The sequence below is a fragment of the Pelophylax lessonae genome (assembly GCF_965119305.1).
Source record: "Pelophylax lessonae genome assembly, chromosome: 1".
Taxonomy (NCBI): domain Eukaryota; kingdom Metazoa; phylum Chordata; class Amphibia; order Anura; family Ranidae; genus Pelophylax; species Pelophylax lessonae.
In genome coordinates this window covers 687,173,276-687,194,467 of record NC_138768.1, presented here as the reverse complement: position 1 = coordinate 687,194,467, position 21,192 = coordinate 687,173,276, and the positions used below count along the sequence as shown (strand labels likewise).

Sequence of the window (21,192 nt, the reverse complement as noted above, 5' to 3'; positions counted from 1 at the left end):
GCCATGTGCCCAATTTGGAGACCCAGAAGTTGAAGGGGGCAGACCCGTCATTCACTACATGTAGGCGTGTGCACACATACTGCTCCACCATGTTGGTAAAATGCTGCCTCCTGCTAAGACGTTCCATCTGAGCTGCTGGTGCTGCTGTTTGTTGTGGCGTGCTGACAAAGCTTTTCCACATTTCGGCCATGCTAACCCTGCCTTCTGAGGTGCTGGCGGTGCCCTGGTTGCGTTGGCGACCTCCTCCTCCTCCTCCTCTGCCTTGTGCTTCCACTGTGGCCCCGCTGTCAGATGGGAATGCCAGCAGCATGGCGTCTACCAGCGTGCGCTTGTACTCGCGCATCTTGCGATCGCGCTCCAGTGAGTGAATTAAGGACGGTACGTTGTCCTTGTAACGGGGATCCAGCAGCGTGGCCACCCAGTAATCAGCACAAGTTAGAATGTGGGCAACTCGGCGGTCGTTGTGGAGACACTGCAGCATGTAATCGCTCATGTGTGCCAGGCTGCCCAGAGGCAACGAAAGGCTGTCCTCTGTGGGAGGTGTATCGTCCGTGTCCTCTGTATCCCCCCAGCCACGCACCAGTGATGGCCATGAGCTGGCCTGGGTGCCACCCTGCTGTGAACATGGTTCCATCTCCTCCTCCAGCTCCTCCTCCTCCTCATCCTCCTCATCCTCCAGAACTGTGCCCCTGCTGGACAATTGCGTCCCTGGCGTTTGCGTGTGCAGGAACCCACCCTCGGAGCCCCTTGCGAATGACTGCCCTGAAAGCCTTGGAAATGTTACCTCTTCATCCTCCTCCTCCTCCTCATCCTGTGCCACATCCTCTTCCATCATCGCCCGAATTGTTTTTTCAAGGAGGCATGGAAGTGGGATAGTTAAGCTGAGAACGGCGTCATTGCCACTGGCCATGTTGGTGGAGTACTCAAAACAGCGCAACAAGGCACACAGGTCTCGCATGGAGGCCCAGTTAAATTAAATAGCGGAATAGAAAATATGATCCAAAAAAAGTGTATGTATATCACACGTACACAACCACACTGGGCCCCAATTACTATTGTTTGTACCCCTAAAAGGCTAGATGAGGAGTAGGGGGAGTATGGAACAGGCAGCACCCTCAAACCTTCAGAAGTATGAGATGAACCCCAACAACTTGGAAAGGTGGATCTCTCTCACACGTACCGACACAGACTATCCCGCAATTCAATTGATCCTCAAAGGTTTTTATTGAATAGCGGAATAGGAAATATGATCAAAAAAAGTGTATGTATCTCGCACGTACACAACCACACTAGGCCCCAATTACTATTGTTTGTACCCCTAAAAGGCTAGATGAGGAGTAGGGGGGGTATGGAACAGGCAGCACCCTCAAACCTTCAGAAGTATGAGATGAACCCCAACAACTTGGAAAGGTGGATCTCTCTCACACGTACCGACACAGACTATCCCCCAATTTAACTGATCCCCAAAGGTTTTTGATTAAATAGCGGAATAGAAAATATGATCCCAAAAAAGTGTATGTATATCACACGTACACAACCACACTAGGCCCCAATTACTATTGTTTGTACCCCTAAAAGGCTAGGAGTAGGGGGAGTATGGAACAGGCAGCACCCTCAAACCTTCAGAAGTATGAGATGAACCTCAACAACTTGGAAAGGTGGATCTCTCTCACACGTACCAACACAGACTATCCCCCAATTTAACTGATCCCCAAAGGTTTTTGATTAAATAGCGGAATAGAAAATATGATCCCAAAAAAGTGTATGTATATCACACGTACACAACCACACTAGGCCCCAATTACTATTGTTTGTACCCCTAAAAGGCTAGGAGTAGGGGGAGTATGGAACAGGCAGCACCCTCAAACCTTCAGAAGTATGAGATGAACCCCAACAACTTGGAAAGGTGGATCTCTCTCACACGTACCAACACAGACTATCCCCCAATTTAACTGATCCCCAGAGGTTTTTGATTAAATAGCGGAATAGAAAATATGATCCCAAAAAAGTGTATGTATATCACACGTACACAACCACACTAGGCCCCAATTACTATTGTTTGTACCCCTAAAAGGCTAGGAGTAGGGGGAGTATGGAACAGGCAGCACCCTCAAACCTTCAGAAGTATGAGATGAACCCCAACAACTTGGAAAGGTGGATCTCTCTCACACGTACCAACACAGACTATCCCCCAATTTAACTGATCCCCAGAGGTTTTTGATTAAATAGCGGAATAGAAAATATGATCCCAAAAAAGTGTATGTATATCACACGTACACAACCACACTAGGCCCCAATTACTATTGTTTGTACCCCTAAAAGGCTAGGAGTAGGGGGAGTATGGAACAGGCAGCACCCTCAAACCTTCAGAAGTATGAGATGAACCTCAACAACTTGGAAAGGTGGATCTCTCTCACACGTACCAACACAGACTATCCCCCAATTTAACTGATCCCCAAAGGTTTTTGATTAAATAGCGGAATAGAAAATATGATCCCAAAAAAGTGTATGTATATCACACGTACACAACCACACTAGGCCCCAATTACTATTGTTTGTACCCCTAAAAGGCTAGATGAGGAGTAGGGGGAGTATGGAACAGGCAGCACCCTCAAACCTTCAGAAGTATGAGATGAACCCCAACAACTTGGAAAGGTGGATCTCTCTCACACGTACCGACACAGACTATCCCGCAATTCAATTGATCCTCAAAGGTTTTTATTGAATAGCGGAATAGGAAATATGATCAAAAAAAGTGTATGTATCTCGCACGTACACAACCACACTAGGCCCCAATTACTATTGTTTGTACCCCTAAAAGGCTAGATGAGGAGTAGGGGGGGTATGGAACAGGCAGCACCCTCAAACCTTCAGAAGTATGAGATGAACCCCAACAACTTGGAAAGGTGGATCTCTCTCACACGTACCAACACAGACTATCCCCCAATTAAACTGATCCCCAGAGGTTTTTGATTAAATAGCGGAATAGAAAATATGATCCCAAAAAAGTGTATGTATATCACACGTACACAACCACACTAGGCCCCAATTACTATTGTTTGTACCCCTAAAAGGCTAGGAGTAGGGGGAGTATGGAACAGGCAGCACCCTCAAACCTTCAGAAGTATGAGATGAACCTCAACAACTTGGAAAGGTGGATCTCTCTCACACGTACCAACACAGACTATCCCCCAATTTAACTGATCCCCAAAGGTTTTTGATTAAATAGCGGAATAGAAAATATGATCCCAAAAAAGTGTATGTATATCACACGTACACAACCACACTAGGCCCCAATTACTATTGTTTGTACCCCTAAAAGGCTAGGAGTAGGGGGAGTATGGAACAGGCAGCACCCTCAAACCTTCAGAAGTATGAGATGAACCTCAACAACTTGGAAAGGTGGATCTCTCTCACACGTACCAACACAGACTATCCCCCAATTTAACTGATCCCCAAAGGTTTTTGATTAAATAGCGGAATAGAAAATATGATCCCAAAAAAGTGTATGTATATCACACGTACACAACCACACTAGGCCCCAATTACTATTGTTTGTACCCCTAAAAGGCTAGGAGTAGGGGGAGTATGGAACAGGCAGCACCCTCAAACCTTCAGAAGTATGAGATGAACCCCAACAACTTGGAAAGGTGGATCTCTCTCACACGTACCAACACAGACTATCCCCCAATTTAACTGATCCCCAGAGGTTTTTGATTAAATAGCGGAATAGAAAATATGATCCCAAAAAAGTGTATGTATATCACACGTACACAACCACACTAGGCCCCAATTACTATTGTTTGTACCCCTAAAAGGCTAGGAGTAGGGGGAGTATGGAACAGGCAGCACCCTCAAACCTTCAGAAGTATGAGATGAACCTCAACAACTTGGAAAGGTGGATCTCTCTCACACGTACCAACACAGACTATCCCCCAATTTAACTGATCCCCAAAGGTTTTTGATTAAATAGCGGAATAGAAAATATGATCCCAAAAAAGTGTATGTATATCACACGTACACAACCACACTAGGCCCCAATTACTATTGTTTGTACCCCTAAAAGGCTAGGAGTAGGGGGAGTATGGAACAGGCAGCACCCTCAAACCTTCAGAAGTATGAGATGAACCCCAACAACTTGGAAAGGTGGATCTCTCTCACACGTACCAACACAGACTATCCCCCAATTTAACTGATTCCCCAAAGGTTTTTGATTAAATAGCGGAATAGAAAATATGATCCCAAAAAAGTGTATGTATATCACACGTACACAACCACACTAGGCCCCAATTACTATTGTTTGTACCCCTAAAAGGCTAGATGAGGAGTAGGGGGAGTATGGAACAGGCAGCACCCTCAAACCTTCAGTATGAGATTGTGTTCACTGTACCCCACAAAGATTGAGTTCACTGCACCCCACAATGATTGTGTTCACTGCACCCCACAAAGATTGTGTTCACTGCACCTCACAAAGATTGTGTTCACTGTACCCCCCAAAGATTGTGTTCACTGCACCCCACAAAGATTCTGTTCACTGTACCCCACAAAGATTGTGTTCACTGCACCCCAAAAAGATTGTGTTCACTGCACCCCAAAAAGGATGTTGTTCACTGCACCCCAAAAAGGATGTTGTTCACTCCACCCCAAAAAGATTGTGTTCACTGCACCCCACAAAGATTGTGTTCACTGCACCCCAAAAAGATTGTGTTCACTGCACCCCAAAAATGATTTTGTTCACTGCACCCCAAAAAGGATTTTGTTCACTGCACCCCAAAAAGGATGTTGTTCACTCCACCCCAAAAAGATTGTGTTCACTGCACCCCAAAAAGATTGTGTTCACTGCACCCCACAAAGGATTTTGTTCACTGCACCCCAAAAAGATTGTGTTCACTGCACCCCAAAAAGGATGTTGTTCACTGCACCCCAAAAAGGATTTTTTTTCACTGCACCCCAAAAAGATTGTGTTCACTGCACCCCAAAAAGGATGTTGTTCACTGCACCCCAAAAAGGATTTTGTTCACTGCACCCCAAAAAGATTGTGTTCACTGCACCCCACAAAGGATTTTGTTCACTGCACCCCACAAAGATTGTGTTCACTGCACACCAAAAAGGATTGTGTTCACTGCACCCCAAAAAGATTTTGTTCACTGCACCCCAAAAAGATTGTGTTCACTGCAGCCCAAAAAGATTGTGTTCACTGCAGCCCAAAAAGACTGTGTTCACTGCAGCCCAAAAAGATTGTGTTCACTGCAGCCCAAAAAGATTGTGTTCACTGCAGCCCAAAAAGATTGTGTTCACTGCAGCTCACACACAGAAAAATGGATGTGGATCACTGACACCTGCCTATCTCCAATCCCACACCACACAGCAATATCGATTGTAGTTTGTAGAACACAGTTTCCCTAAAATTCAGCAGACTCTGTCCCTAACAGGATTGAGAAGAGATCGTAGATCAGGATTGAGTGCAGACCCCACCCCCCACACAGCAATATCGATTGTAGTTTGTAGAAGACACTGACCCTATATAATTCAGCAGACTCTATCCCTAAAATGCCTACAACTCGCCCTGCCTAAACACTCCGACCTGTCCCTCAATTCTATCCGGACACAAATGGTTTTTTCCTGCCTATCTTTCCCTAATCAGCAGCCAGCACGTTGATGTGTGCTCTGTCCCTGAATCTAAGCAGCATAATGACGCCGCTGCGGCTGCCTCGAACTTATAAAGACTTGGTCACATGCTTCAGACGGCCAATCACAGCTACTGAGACATTTGCAGGCATGGCTGGGATGGCTTAAGGCACACCAGTTAAACGATTGTTGATTGGCTGTTGAAAGCCCGCCATGAAAAGAGCGCCAAAGCATGCAAAACCCGGAAATAAAACGACCGAACACGGATTTTTACCCGAACATACAGTAAAGTGTCCGTGTCCGTGTTCGGGTACAAAAAATCCAATTATTCGGTACGAACACGAATAATACAGTCCGTGTTCGCTCAACACTAAACAGGACCACATATTAAAAGAACAGTGGAAGGATTTTAAAGTAAGGGACTTCAGGGCTCTCAAAGACCTCATGGATCTCCTTGAGGAAAATGAGACCGCTGAATTGTCATCACAAGCAAGTGGAATAGAACCCCTAAATATAAGAACATCTAATGACAACACAATAGAGATATCTACCCCAAGAGGAAAAGATTTGCAAATTCATAAAGTGAAAAAGAAATCAGAAAAATTCCCCTCTCTACAGACGAATCCCAATATTGCAGCATTCATAACGCAGGTGACAAAACAAATTGAGGCTATTCAGATACCAAAAAATAGTAAAAACAACCTTACCCAACAGCAAAAACAAGCCTTGTCGTCTCTGAGTACCAACGACAAAATCGTGGTGAAACCTGCCGACAAAGGCGGTAATATTGTCGTAATGGATGTAGAACAGTACAGAGACATGTGCTTGAATATTCTAAATAACAAGGAATGGTACAGGCTGATAGAACCAGAAATGGTAAATACATTACAAAAAGATTTTGCTCAGCTACTTTTTAGAGCACAATTTGGAGGTCTCATAGATAAAGACACATACCAGGCGATATATGTTAAAAATCCTAAAGTTCCAACGTTTTATGCGTTACCGAAAACGCACAAAAATTTAAGATCACCCCCGGGCAGACCGATAATATCAGGAATAGGATCATACACAGAGCCAACTAGTCAGTACATAGATTTAATTCTCAGAGAACATGTTACTTCTCTGCCATCATACATAAAAGATACTCCAGACCTTCTCAAACGTTTAGAAGGCCTAGTGGTACCACCGGACACGTTTTTGGTGGCCGTTGATATCGAGGCCTTATATAGTAGCATACCGCATACTAGGGGTCTGTCTGTGATAGGGGAATTTCTGTATGAACGTCCCCTCAAACAGAGGGGCTATATTGATTTTATTCTGGAGGCTTTGGCCTTTATTTTGACAGGGAACGCCTTCGTCTTTGATCGCTCCCACTACCTCCAGGTGCAGGGGGTGGCGATGGGGACCTCCTGTGCCCCATCATATGCCAACCTGTACCTGGGGGGGTGGGAGCGAACCCTTTTCTCAGACGAAGGCCTAGCCCAATTTTTTCCGCATGTCCTCCTCTGGCTCCGCTACATAGATGACGTGTTCATGTTGTGGTCGGGGCCGGAGGAGGACCTGCGGAAATTCCTCAAATCCTTAAACAATAACCAATTCAATTTGAAATTTACCAATCAATGGAGCCACAAATCTATTCCCTTTCTTGATATCACAATATCCATCACAGAAACAGGAAAAGTAGAGACAACTCTGTATCGTAAACCAACAGCTGGAAACACTGTGCTTCATGCACATAGTTTCCATCCAAAATCTCTGGTACAAAGTATACCGTACTCGCAATACCTACGACTGCGACGAATATGCTCAAATGATGAGCAGTTTCGTCTGGAAGCAAACAAACTTAGAAACAGGTTGCGAGCAAGGGGATATACAACCACAACATTACGAAAAGCCTACAACAGGGCATTTCAAAAAACGAGAGAGGAAACTCTCTTTTATAAAAAAGATAAAAATCAAGAGGGAAGGGTACGTATTATCACTCCATACCATCGTCAACATCACTTAGTTCGCAATATCCTACAGCAACATTGGTACCTGCTCAAAAATGACAGCATTTTAAGCAAATATGTGAACGATTACCCAGAAATTACTTTTAAAAAAGTTAAGTCAATCAGGGATAGAGTCATCAGAAGTCATTTTGATGATAAAAGAGAAAAACTAGTCGAGGATACACCAGGTACATGGCGTTGTGGGAATTGCAAATTTTGCGAATGGATCTACGAAAATCAATCATTATACTTACCTAATGGACAACTTCATTCTATAAAACACTATGTTGACTGTCAAACAATAGGCATAGTATATATTATGTTCTGCGATTGTGGCGCATACTATATAGGAAAAACAAAACGAAATTTCTGGCGCCGTATCAAGGACCACATAGGATATGGAAAAAATAATCTTTTGTCTACACCCATCGGAAGACATCTGGGGGTGTATCACAAAAATAATACAAAAGTAGTAAAATTCGCAGCTTTAGAACGTATATTGGAAAACCCGAGAGGGGGGGAATTCGATAAAATTATATTACAGCGTGAAGCACGTTGGATTTATTTGCTAAAAGCTACAACAAGTCCAGGACTAAATGAGGCATTAAGTTTCAAACCTTTTCTTTGAGGGACCTCTTCAGAAGGACCCCCCTGAGAAATCTTAAAAAACCCCCCCTCATATGTAGAATAATCCTCCTTCACAGATAGAATAAAATAAGGACTCAAATAAAACCACTTTTCCTAAAATGACTTTTGGGGTGATAAGAGACATATTAATTATGATGCTATCAGATTTCTCTTGTTTCCTTGTTCTCTTCTTTCCTCCCATTGTTCTATTATATGATGTATTTGTAGCAATAACCTTTTCCTTGACTTCCTGTAAAGAGTCCTAGATACAAGCCACATTCATAATGTAAAAATATCCTTTAAAGAATATTAAATCAAATGTTGATATATGATGTATATGCAGTTATAACTAAAAGTATTATATATGCCTCAGAATAAACAAATATGAAATGTTCCCTCAATAGAGTGGATATATAGATTATAATATGCAATAAAAATGCAAATAACAGAATGAAAATTTGACCCCTCTCTTCTATGCAGAAGCCGTTGTTATACTGGTCACAGTGATCTCATTTTTTGCATTCTGAGCCATTAAGGACCTATCTGCGTTTAGTGACAGGGCGGCGATGACCCACCCTCTTTACGAGGTTGTTGGTGAGCGCTCGTCACTTCCGCGGGTCATTTCTGGCTTCATTGACGCTTCCGGCGGGTTTTCTTTCCGCCGAGCGTCATGACCGGATGTAAACAAAGGACGCACTTCCGGTCGCGTCCTAAGGCAAAATACGAAGGCGGGAAAGTGACGCACTTCCGGTGCGCGGAGAGCAACAAACAAACACCAGATCACAATTCATTGGGTAATGATTAGGTATATATGCGGCATGCACACACACTCAGGACATGGCGGGATACGAGCATGATGATGGAGGCTCTTGGCGCAGTAAGTTTTTTGAGCTTTTTAAAACTACTTACCCCAAATCTTGGCAATATATCCAAACTAATCTAGACATGCTTTTCTATTGAAAACGTCTTAGGTCGCCCCCTTTTGAACCAGATGACTATACCTTCTCTATCTCTGGGAATTATATTCACAAGTCATTTCAGCTGTAAATTCTATAATATCATTGCTTTACACTGGAATATACTCTACTATGTAAGTAACAAATATCTATAGGTATATATATATATATACGATATGTATACATTAACATAAAAGATTTAAATCGAGATATATACCCTCTTTCTGTGAATATAATTTACTATTATCTGATTACATCCTAGTGGATATACTACAAGTCTGGGGGGAATTTTTCCATCCAACGTTACAAGACACCTATATCTACTGCTATAAGGGGACTGGGTCCCAATATGGTCTAAGTTTAAACAGAAGGATACAAAGGTAATAATGAATTAATTTGGAGATGTATCTATAAGTATAGAACCCTGTGGTTTTATATATTTGTGTTTTTGTCTCTCCATTTCCATTGAATGGATGAGATATGGGAATACTAACATAAATATATACACTACTTCTTTTATTAGACCTTCATATGATACAACCAATAGCAGCCTCCATATCATTGCTCTGATCCCGACCTGAATCCTCGATAGATTCCAGTGTGGGAATTGAGGTAAATATAACACAAACCATTACTAATATTTGAGAATACTGAGATACCCTTTTGAGATTCATATGTTTTTCCTTTGCCCCATATATATAGGTGGCCTACTCCACCAGTTTTTTGGGCCTTGGCTCTCTCCCTCTTCACTTCCCATTTTTATTACTCTATGATCAATATGATATACTGATACTGATGACCACGGATCACATGGTTTTCTGCATTTTGAGAGGTGTGTTGTTTTTGATTAATAATCCAATACAAGATATGAAATAATAATGTAATATAAAATGCTTTGTACTAATTGCATGTTTCTGTTTCTACTAAAAGAGATAAATTGTATATTTGCTTCTGAGGTCCAGAAGAAGCTAAGGCGAAACGCGTCGACCTCTTCAGACCACTATCCTAATACTCACAAAGTGTAACTACTACAATATCTGTATATCTAATATTTTGACCTATAGATAGGATAAATGTTCTTATTTCAAACAATATGTATGTCATTGTATAATTCTGTGTTTTTGAACTTTTGTTCTTTTTTTAAAAAAACTTTGGTTAAATAAAAGAATATATGTCTTTTATATCTATGGTAGTCTTTTGCCTACTTAATATGTGCCTTTAAAGTCCACCAAATCTCTATCTCCCTGAGCAAAATTGTTTTGTATCCTGGAGTTCCTTTTTTTCTCTATTATAAAAATAAGTCGCGCTATAATATGATCAATGGAGATATAAAGTCCATACAATCTAAACATAAAGTAAAGATGTAATCCGGGACCAGGAACCCCAAAGGGTATATGCTTACCAGATTGAGGTAAGGTAAAGGCAGTTTCTTTAGATAAACTTGTCAGCTTGATAGTAGATCCAGGTCCACGTGAACGGTTAGCTCAATGGTCATAGGATCATGGAAGTAAAGGTAAAAGCGCAATAGCGTAAAACCTTACAAACTAAATTAATTGGACACCACAGTGTTCGTGAAAAATGAATTCAATTGTGTAAAAGAATGAACCTCCACCAATAAAATTGATCACTGATGACAGTGAATAAAAAAACATGCAAAAAATAAAATAATGATGGGTACCCCTTACCAGAGGTGATAGAGGTAAACACCAAAATTGATAAACGTGTTATAGCTGAAGTCGCCTCTTACCGGACAACGTTAAAAGGAAGGCAAAAGTGTGAGATTTGCGTGTTGAACCACCACCTTTTATAGCTAGATTCGCCTCTTACCATATGGGATAAGGATTAAAGCAAACGTGCAGATCACAATTCAGTGTGTACCCGGAGCCAATAATAAGATATACCAATAGGGGTCGCCTCTTACCAAATACAAATAATGTTGAGCCTGTATGGTGATCAAGCATCCAAGGACCCGACCCTTACTCTGGGGTGCTGTTTTCCTCAAATGGCGGAGGTATTGTAAGTGTTCACCCACGTAAAGAAAAGAGAGGCTCCCATAGCGTAAAACCATTAAAAATTTATTCACAAATAAAATCAAAAAAACTTACAGCAAGACCAGGAATGAGGAGCAATGTTTGTCAGCCGCCGGCCGGACGGCTTCGCTCGCCCGCACTCTCCGGTCGCAATCCGATGACGTCAGTACGCCGTGACCCAACAAGATGGGAGAGCTGGAGCTGCTGATGTTTGAGGAGGACTTAGATTTTGTGGGGATAACTGAGACTTGGTTTGACAGCTCTCATGACTGGATGGCGACCATTCAGGGGTATTCCCTTTATCGCAGAGATAGAGAGGGTAAAAAAGGGGGAGGGGTATGTTTTTTATATTAAGAACAGTATACAGGTAAATATGAGGGATGATATTAATAATGGAGCTATGGACGAGGCAGAATCCCTATGGGTAGAGCTTCAAAGGAAAGGCACGGTGGGGAAGGTAATATTGGGCGTATGCTATAGGCCCCCAAACCAGAGGGAGGAGGGTGAGGTGGACCTCATGTTACAGATAGGATTGGCAGCAAGGATGGGAAATGTCATTATAATGGGGGACTTTAATTATCCTGATATAGACTGGGCAGAAGGAACCGCGCATTCAGCCAAGGCTCGGCAGTTCCTAAATGTTTTGCAGGACAATTTCATGGGTCAGATGGTGAATGCACCGACAAGAAACAATGCGGTACTTGACCTACTGATTACCAACAATACAGACCTGCTCACGGATATAGAAATACGGGACAACTTAGGGAACAGTGACCATAGGTCAATTGGTTTCAGTATTAATTACAGTAATAGGAAACACAAGGGTAATATAAGGACACTGAATTTCAAAAGAGCCAATTTCCCTAAACTGCGCTCGCTGCTAGAAAATATCAAATGGGATAGAACCCTGGGAACAAAGAACACGGAGGAAAAATGGGAGTGCTTCAAGAGCATACTTAACAAGGGGGTGGGCCAGTGCATTCCACAGGGAAATAAATTTAAAAGAGCAAAACTAAACCCTGGGTGGCTAAACTCCAACATAAAAATGTATATTAGAGCTAAAGAAAAGGCCTTCAAAAAATACAAGACTGAGGGGTCATTGGCAGCATTTAAGCACTACAAAGAGTGTAATAAGAAATGTAAAGACGAAATCAGGGTGGCTAAAATAGAACACGAGAGACATATAGCGGAGGAGAGTAAAAAGAACCCCAAGAAGTTCTTTAAGTATATAAACAGTAAGAAAGCGAGGCCAGAACACATTGGCCCCATAAAAGATGATAAAGGAAAAATGGCCACTGAGGACAGAGAAAAGGCGGAAGTGTTAAATAATTTATTTTCTTCAGTCTTCACAAAGGAATCGGGGGGCTACACGAACCCCGCTTGTAAGGCCGAACTAAATAATACACCTCAGGAAGTGCCGCCATGGCTAACAGAGGATAGACTTAGAGCTAAACTAGAGAAACTTAACATAAATAAATCCCCGGGACCGGATGGCTTGCACCCAAGGGTTCTTAATGAGCTCAGCCAGGTGATTGCCAGACCATTATTCTTGATCTTTAAGGATAGTTTACAGACAGGTATGGTGCCAGCTGATTGGAAAAAAGCCAACGTGGTACCAATATTTAAAAAGGGGCCGAGATATATCCCGGGTAACTATAGGCCGGTCAGCCTAACATCAGTAGTCTGCAAAATTTTGGAGGGAATGATATGGGACCACATACAAGACTTTAGTAATGAAAACGGTATTATAAGTAGTAATCAGCATGGATTCATGAAAAATCGTTCATGCCAAACCAATCTATTAACCTTCTACGATGAAGTGAGCTACCACTTAGATAAAGGTAAGCCTGTGGATGTGGTGTATCTGGACTTTGCAAAGGCCTTTGACACCGTTCCCCACAAACGCTTACTGTACAAACTAAGGAAGGTAGGTATGGACCATAAGGTGAGTACCTGGATAGAGAACTGGCTCCAGGGGAGAGTCCAGAGGGTGGTGATTAATGGGGAGTACTCTGATTGGGCGGGTGTGGAAAGTGGGGTCCCCCAGGGTTCTGTCCTGGGACCAATCCTGTTTAATTTATTCATAAATGATCTAGAGGAGGGGATATCTAGTACAATCTCAGTATTTGCAGATGATACTAAATTAGGCATGCCAATATCTTCTATGCAGGATGTGGAAATCTTGCAAGCAGACCTGAACAAAATAACGGGGTGGGCAACTACATGGCAGATGAGATTTAATGTAGAAAAATGTAAAGTAATGCACTTGGGGGCCAGAAACCAGAAAGCAAGCTACTCCCTAGGGGGGGAACCTCTGGGTGAGTCTAGGATGGAAAGGGACCTGGGGGTACTGGTAGACAACAGGCTTGGAAGTGGCATGCAATGCCAAGCCGCTGCAAGCAAAGCCAACAGAATACTGGGTTGTATAAAAAAGGGGATTCACTCCAGAAATAAAGAGATTATTCTTCCACTCTACAAGACTCTGGTCCGGCCACATCTGGAGTATGCTGTCCAGTTCTGGGCACCGGTCCTCAGGAAGGATGTGCTGGAACTGGAGAAAGTCCAGAGAAGGGCAACAAAAATAATTAGGGGAATGGAGGACATCAGCTATGAGGAAAGACTACAAGCACTGAACCTATTCTCTCTGGAGAAGAGACGATTGAGGGGGGATATGATATCAATGTACAAATACTGTACTGGCGACCCTAGCATAAGGAACAAACTATTCAGAGAAAGGAGATACAATAAGACACGTGGCCACTCACTAAAACTTGAGGAAAGGCGGTTTAACCTTAAAGTGCGTAAGGGGTTCTTCACTGTAAGAGCGGTAAGGATGTGGAATTCTCTTCCGCAAGCAGTCGTATCAGCGGGGAGCATTGATAGTTTCAAAAAACGATTGGATGGACACCTTAAAGACCACAACATACAGGGGTATACAATGTACGGTTAAAAGCAAACACACACACACACATCATAGGTTGAACTGGATGGACTTGTGTCTTTTTTCAGCCTCACTAACTATGTAACTATGTAACTATACACAAGTTCAGATGTTTTTCCTGACTGCAAAGAACCCAAAAAAATGCCTGCTTTGAAACCGGCAAGGTGTGAAAACCGAGAAGAGAAGCTAACCCCCTGAGCTGAAAGTGTTCTAATACAAATGATCTTTTTTTTTTATGGTTCTGGACATGCTACAGAGCTGAAACTTCACATGTACACTTTTTAGACCCCCAAGATACGAAATCCAAAGTAAAAATCAAAAAAATCTCTTTTTTTTTTATTTTTCAATAATTGGCTTTTTTTTAATCAAAAATGACAATTTTTAAGAACTTTTTTTGTGTGATTTTGTGTCTGGGGGGTCTAAAAGGTGTACCTGTGAAGTTTCAGCTCTGTAGCATGTCCAGAACCAGAAAAAAAGATCATATAGGTGTAAAAGGAGGGTCCCACATCCCTGTTCTACTGAAAAATTATCTTTTTTTTTTCATGGTTCTGGACATGCTACAGAGCTGAAACTTCACATGTACACTTTTAGACCCCCCCAGATACTAAATCCAAAGTCAAAAATCAAAAAATCTCTCTCTTTTTTTTTTCAATAGTTGGCTTTTTTTATCAAAAATGACAATTTTTAAGAACTTTTTTTTGTGTGATTAATAGTTAATGGGGCATGACCCAGAACCCTAGGGACTTTTTAGGGGCATTTATTGGGTTTTAGGGCTTAAAAATTGTGTTTTTTGATTACCGAAGCTCGGGTCCCATTGATTTCAATGAGGTTCTGAAATCCGGGCCGAACTTTCGGGAAGTTCGGATGTTCTGGCCAAACCGAACTTTTCAAAAGTTCGATCATCCCTAGTCCCTTTGATGCAGTGAAGTTGTCCTGTCCCCTTAGCAGAAAAACACCCCAAAGCATAATGTTTCCATCTCCATGCTTGACGGTGGGGATGGTGTTCTTGGTGTTCATGCAGCATTCCTCCTCCAAAAATGACGAGCTGAGTTGATGCCAAAGAGCTAAATTTTGGGCTCATCAGACCACAACACTTTCACCCAGTTCTCCTCAGAATCATTCAGTTGGTCCTGTACATGTGCTTTTTTGAACAGGGGGACCTTGCAGATGCTACAGAATTTCAGTCCTTCACAGCGTAGTATGTTATTAATTGTTTTCTTGGTGATTATGGTCCCAGCTGCCTTGAGAGTGTTGACAAGATTCTCCCAGGAAGTTCTAAACTGATTCCTCATGGTTCTCATGATCATTGAAACTCCATGAGGTGAGATCTTGCATGGAGCTCCAGACCAAGGGAGATTTACAGTTATTTTGTGTTTCTTCTATTTGCAAATAATCGCACTAACTGTTGTCACCCTCTCACCAAGTTGTTTGGCGATGATCCTGTAGCCCATTCCAGCCTTGTGTAGTTCTACAATCTTGTTCCTGACATCCTTGGACAGCTCTTTGGTCTTGGCCATGGTAAAGAGATTGGAATCTGATTGATTGATTGCTTCTGTGGACAGGTTTCTTTTATACAGGTAACAAGCTAAGATAAGGAGCACTCCCTTTAAGAGAGTGCTCCTAATCTTAGCTTGTTACCTGTATAGAGGACACCTGGGACCCAGAAATCTTGCTGATTGATAGGGGGATCAAATGCTTATTTCACTCATGAAAATGCAAATCAATTTATAACTTTTTTTAAATGCATTTTTCTGGATTTTTATTGTTGTTATTCTGTCTCTCACTGTTAAAATAAATCTACAATTAAAATTATAGACTGATCATTTATTTATCAGTGGGCAAACGTATAAAAGCAGAAGGGGATCAAATACTTTTTTTTCCCCCCTCACTGTATGCTTAGGCCGGCCATACACTGAACAAATTTCTTTCCTGCAACTACAGTGTTGATGTGGGAATCCCTCCTGTCAGACCATTGTCTTCTCCCGGCAGGGGGGCGGTAGAAGTCATCCCCGCTGGGAGAAGACAGTGATTATTCCTAGCAGATATAGCAGCTGCTAGCAATAATCGCAGGTAAAACCTGGCATGCTGGTTTTACCCAAATTGACTGGCCAAGAATCCAACTGTGTATAGCCTGCCTTACTCCTAAATCTGAGGAACACCTTTGGGGACAGGATTTTGACATCAGACACTTCTTACCACTAAGGGAGTCTCCAGGTGTCACTGCTAAAGTAAAGCAGGCCCTACACTGAATTCATTTCTTTCCTGCAACCACGGGTTGACAGGGGAATATCTCCCGCTGAGCCATTGAATTCTCCTGGTGGGGGGGGGGTGCTGTCCCTGCCAGGAAAAGACAGTGATTATTGCTAGTGGCTAGTAGCGATAATTGCACACAAAATCCAGCAGGCTGGTTGTATCCAAGTTGATTGATCAATCAACTTAGGTGTATTCAGCCTGCCCATACATAATACAAATTTTGGTAAGATCCTGCTAAACCAGCCAAGATTTGAACCATCTATGACTGACCTAAGTCCATGAAAGAACTTTTTGTATGGTTGAGAGGGGTGCCATTGCTCAAACCAATTTAAATTATTTTCTTTATGTGAACAACCCAGCATTCACCTCTTGTCTCCAGATGAAGTGAGAATACTCCTCCTCTGTCAGGGATGTTCGCTCAAGATAGGAAAGCCATCATGTGTTTGCATAGTAAATACTGTTTATTTTCTCTACTATGCACAGAAGATGTCTTTCCTTCAGCTACCATCAGAAATGGACTCCCTCCTGATGGGAGCATGTCATTCTTTTTTTCTGATGGTTGAAAATCTCACTCAGAGATAAGGACAACTGTAAGCAAAATAATAAAATCACTCCTAATTACCCTTACTTGAATTAACCCATATATGCGAGTCAAATCTAATAGTTACTCTGAAAACATGAAACACTTTTTATGTGGGTAACAAAGCTATGTCATTCAGCTCAATCATTTAGGGTCCTTGCTTGAACCTAAATTACCAACATAATCAAAAATATCATGATTATGTCTCAGTACAGTTTACCTTCAAATCCACAAAAAAATAATGTTTATTCTTTTTTGATCGAGTGTAACTGAACAAGGAAACATATATAGTATATGTTTAAACAAAAAGTGACCTAATAGAGGTTCTGACCATTCCTCACTCCACCCAAAACTAAAAAGTTTGCAGTATATAATATTTTTTTTAGGTACGGCCGGGATCGTCCAAATTAGATCGTTAGTTGCTCAGCGGGAAGAGCAGGAAGGAAGCTTAAAGCCTCGTACACACGCACCGATTGTTGGCCGTAAATTTTCGGCCAACGTCCGATCGGCCGATTGTTGGCTAGTTAGTATGATGCTTCTGACAACCGACTGCGACTTTTCGGCCGAACAAAATCTGGTGGGCATGCTATAAAATTTCTGTTGGCCGTCACCAGAACGGCCGATTGTTCGTCAGTCAGTACAGATTTCGGCAGACAAAAGTCAGATGAGCAAGACTGGGCATGCTCAGAGAAGAAAAAACACACGGAAGGTAAATCAGTACATGACATCACTTCTGCAGTTGGTTGTTGTTGGCCGACAAAATTCGTGTGCAGTCTAGAGCACATTTCAACCAACACAACAACACTGGACAAAAGACGGCCGATCTGTAGGCCAACAATCGGAGCGTGTGTACGAGGCTTAAGACCACACTTTTAAACAAATTCTTTCTTACCATGATCTGTAACTAAACAGCAGCAAACCGTGATTGCCAGTTTGAAACATAAAAAGCTGTCTTTCTCCTAACTAAGGCAGGTTGTCCACCATAGCTCCACAGTTTTAACATTCCACTTGGTATATGGGAGTGAGGTGGAAATTGTTATAAATAATTACTACACATAATTATGAGCAGACAGTATAAAACACTGACAATGACAATTAAAGTAAAAAGGATGGGTTGTTTTTGTTGTGTGAATTTTATGTTTTTTTTTCTTAATGTCAAATAATGACAATAATGAAGCTTTTGTAATATAGGAGCAGCATTTTATTCATATTAAGTAACACAAAAACCACAAATTGTCAGAATGGCAAAGCTCTGCATATATAGTATGCAAAAATGTAAAAAAATCAAAATCATTAAAGGACAACTATTATGCCAGACGTTCTAATGATTCTGCAAGCAATGCACTGTTTGACATAACACGTGCACAGCATTATTCTGTTTTAAGAAAAACAATAACAGAAAAAAACTATTTGAAATGGTTGCAAATTCAAAGCTAATATATCTTTTCTGCAAACACATTTATATTAATCAAAAAAACACTGACGTAAATGAGTTTCCTGTACAATGTCTTAAAACCTATTAAATAAACATTCACTTACATATGATACATCATTTTATAGTTAATTACATTAATAAATGTAATTCATAGAAAACATAATTTAAATTAAAGCATACATAGTTACCGAGTAAATAAACTGTAAGAGGAACATAAACAAATATTGTACATACTGAATGTCATTTTTACACTAGTAAAAAAAATAGAAAATGACCTCATGGAGATCATATGCCATACTGTAAACTTGTCTGCAAATATATATATTATGTTATGGTAACATTAGTTGAGTTAGTGGGTAAGTAGTGGATATTTATACTACCGCATTGCTAAGTTTCACTCTAGTTGAACTTGTGTCTGACTCAACCCCGTAGATTCTTTTTTGCATCTTTGTTTTACAGGAAATAAAATTCCAGCTGGATTCCAGCCTATGATATATGGAAACACTGGATGAGAGACATCAAATCTGCTTTTATACCATCATTTAAAAATCCATAGAGTATGGGATTTAGGCAACAGGAGACCATACCAAGCAAGTGACAGATGCAATAAACTAATTTGAAATGTCGATTGGAAATTAGGTTGGCATTAAAATCAGTTACAAGGTGAAAAAGGTGAAGTGGCATCCAGCTGACAGCAAAAGCCAAGATCAATACTGTCAGCCTGCAGAAAACACGCCTAGATCTTTTTTTTATTCGGGTTATGGATTTTGAGACAGAATTCATGTTGCTTAGTTCAGAGTTTTCTTCTGGCTTCATTTCAAAGCATATGGGTACTCCAGGTGAATAAACACTGGAAGGTAAAGTGTGAACACTAGAGGGCAAAGTATGACTCCTTTCTGTGGTTGATGTTTCTGGGATATCCCCAGTATTACTTTCTTGGTGTCTTCTCAGAATTGCTGGGACAACACTGGCTGATTTTTTGCTGTACCGCTTTCTGTGTTTTCGTACACAGGAGTAGCTCCACCTTCGACTACTACAGATTTCCACAACAGACTTGTTAGCTTTAGGATGCTGAAGGGTCAGATTAATCATCTCATTTTCTTCAACTTTAACTTCTCTGTTTGGTAACCTTGAACTTATGCTTCTGCAAACACTTGTATGACTTATTGTTAAACAGGACAGTGGCAATATGTACTGCACCAGCAATAACGATATGGTAAAAGCAATTCGGTATGAATCAGAGGGCCATGACTCAATGCACATGTAACTATTCATCAAGGGCTCTAAGTTGAACGCTTCCCTCAAATTTATGATTTTATGAAAAACTGGCAAAGGAGAACATATGGTGAAGCCTAGAGTCCAGACAGTAGCAATCAAAAAGTACCCATGGTTGGCCGTTAAATTGGTAGATAGTGGATGTTTAATCATATGGTATCTCACCAGGGCAATAGACATAAGCATTAGTGTGGAAATTAGAACAGAAACACATTGGAGAAAAGGCACAACATGACACATAACTTCACCGAAGATCCATTGGTCGAGTAAGACGCATGTCAATGTAAAGGGAGAACAAAAGAGTACAACAAGAATATCTGAAAAGGCCAGGTTTCCAATGAGGTAGTTGATTATTGTCTTTTGTTTGCGCTTTTTGAAAATAGCCAAGAGAATAAGGAGATTCCCCATAAATCCGAGCAGGCTTACAAAGGTGTACAGCCCAATTAGAAAGTATCGTATGTCGTCCACGCTACTATTATAATCCTCCCATGCAGGAAAATTGGTGGTTGTTATATCCAATGTGCTGTTCTCTTCTTTTGCAGCTGTTCTGTTATTAAAGTCTTTCACGTTAAAATCCATTTCACAGCTCTGCTTTGAGATACAAAGAAAACCAATTAGCAAAACCATGTAAAAGTAGCAACATTCTAAAAGCTATAGTATTGATTAGCTGCTAATGCCAAAATAACAGTGTATTTTTGCTTAACATACAAAAATACACACTCACATACACTATATTCATTTTACAGTGTCACTGCCATTCTTCCATTCAATAACCAGGAAAGTATTGTGTTTCATGATATTTTTGTGATGGAAAAAAAAATCATTTAAATAATGACAAGAAAACTATTATGCTGCTGTAAATAAGAGAGAAGAGGTTGAAAAGCCAGAATTCTCAGCATTATTCATAGGAACTGGATCATTACTGACTCACTACACTGAGACTTTGTAAAAAATGTTGAGCCTGACTGCTCACTGTAAATTAACTCTGGATTGGTTTTTACAGGAAAAACAGAGACAGCACAGGACCTTAAATAAAGATGGTCCATTTGATTACTGTTAACCAGGGCTGGCCTTAGGTGTTCAGGCGCCCTGTGTGAGCTAATCCTGTGGTGACCCCCCCCCCCAAATATGGCTGTATCTATTGAAAAACTATTTAAGAGTGTAATTGCTGCTAATTGCCTGCAAGTGGGTGCAACAGGAAGATAGAAACAAGAAAAAAATCAGCGCAAAAATACTTACCCTAAAATGATATATAAATATATCACCCAAATCTGTTTCTGTTGCAAAAATGCACAGAGCTAAATTAATAATTAAATCTGCATGGCTACTACAGTATACATATCATATACCACTACTAAATAAATAACAATTAAATATTCATAACCTCTACAATGTGCAAAAAATGAATCAACATAGCGTGATTCCATAAAATACATTGGCTTTTATTTAAGTCTGGTGAGTCAGTTTGGGGTGATT

At 41.1% G+C, this 21,192-nt stretch overlaps 1 protein-coding gene across 2 annotated transcripts in view; it reads right to left on the bottom strand.

The window, feature by feature from the left end:
* Nucleotides 1–18,245: 18,245 nt before the first annotated feature.
* NPY5R (neuropeptide Y receptor Y5) overlaps nucleotides 18,246–21,192 on the bottom strand; it is a 141,677-nt gene continuing 138,730 nt past the window's right edge. For both annotated transcript variants that reach the window (XM_082260043.1, XM_082260042.1), the window contains exon 2: nucleotides 18,246–20,304. In XM_082260043.1, coding sequence (XP_082116169.1) covers nucleotides 18,928–20,295 — 1,368 coding nt within the window. In that variant the 5' untranslated portion in view covers nucleotides 20,296–20,304 and the 3' untranslated portion in view covers nucleotides 18,246–18,927. The remainder of the gene's footprint in view (nucleotides 20,305–21,192) is intronic.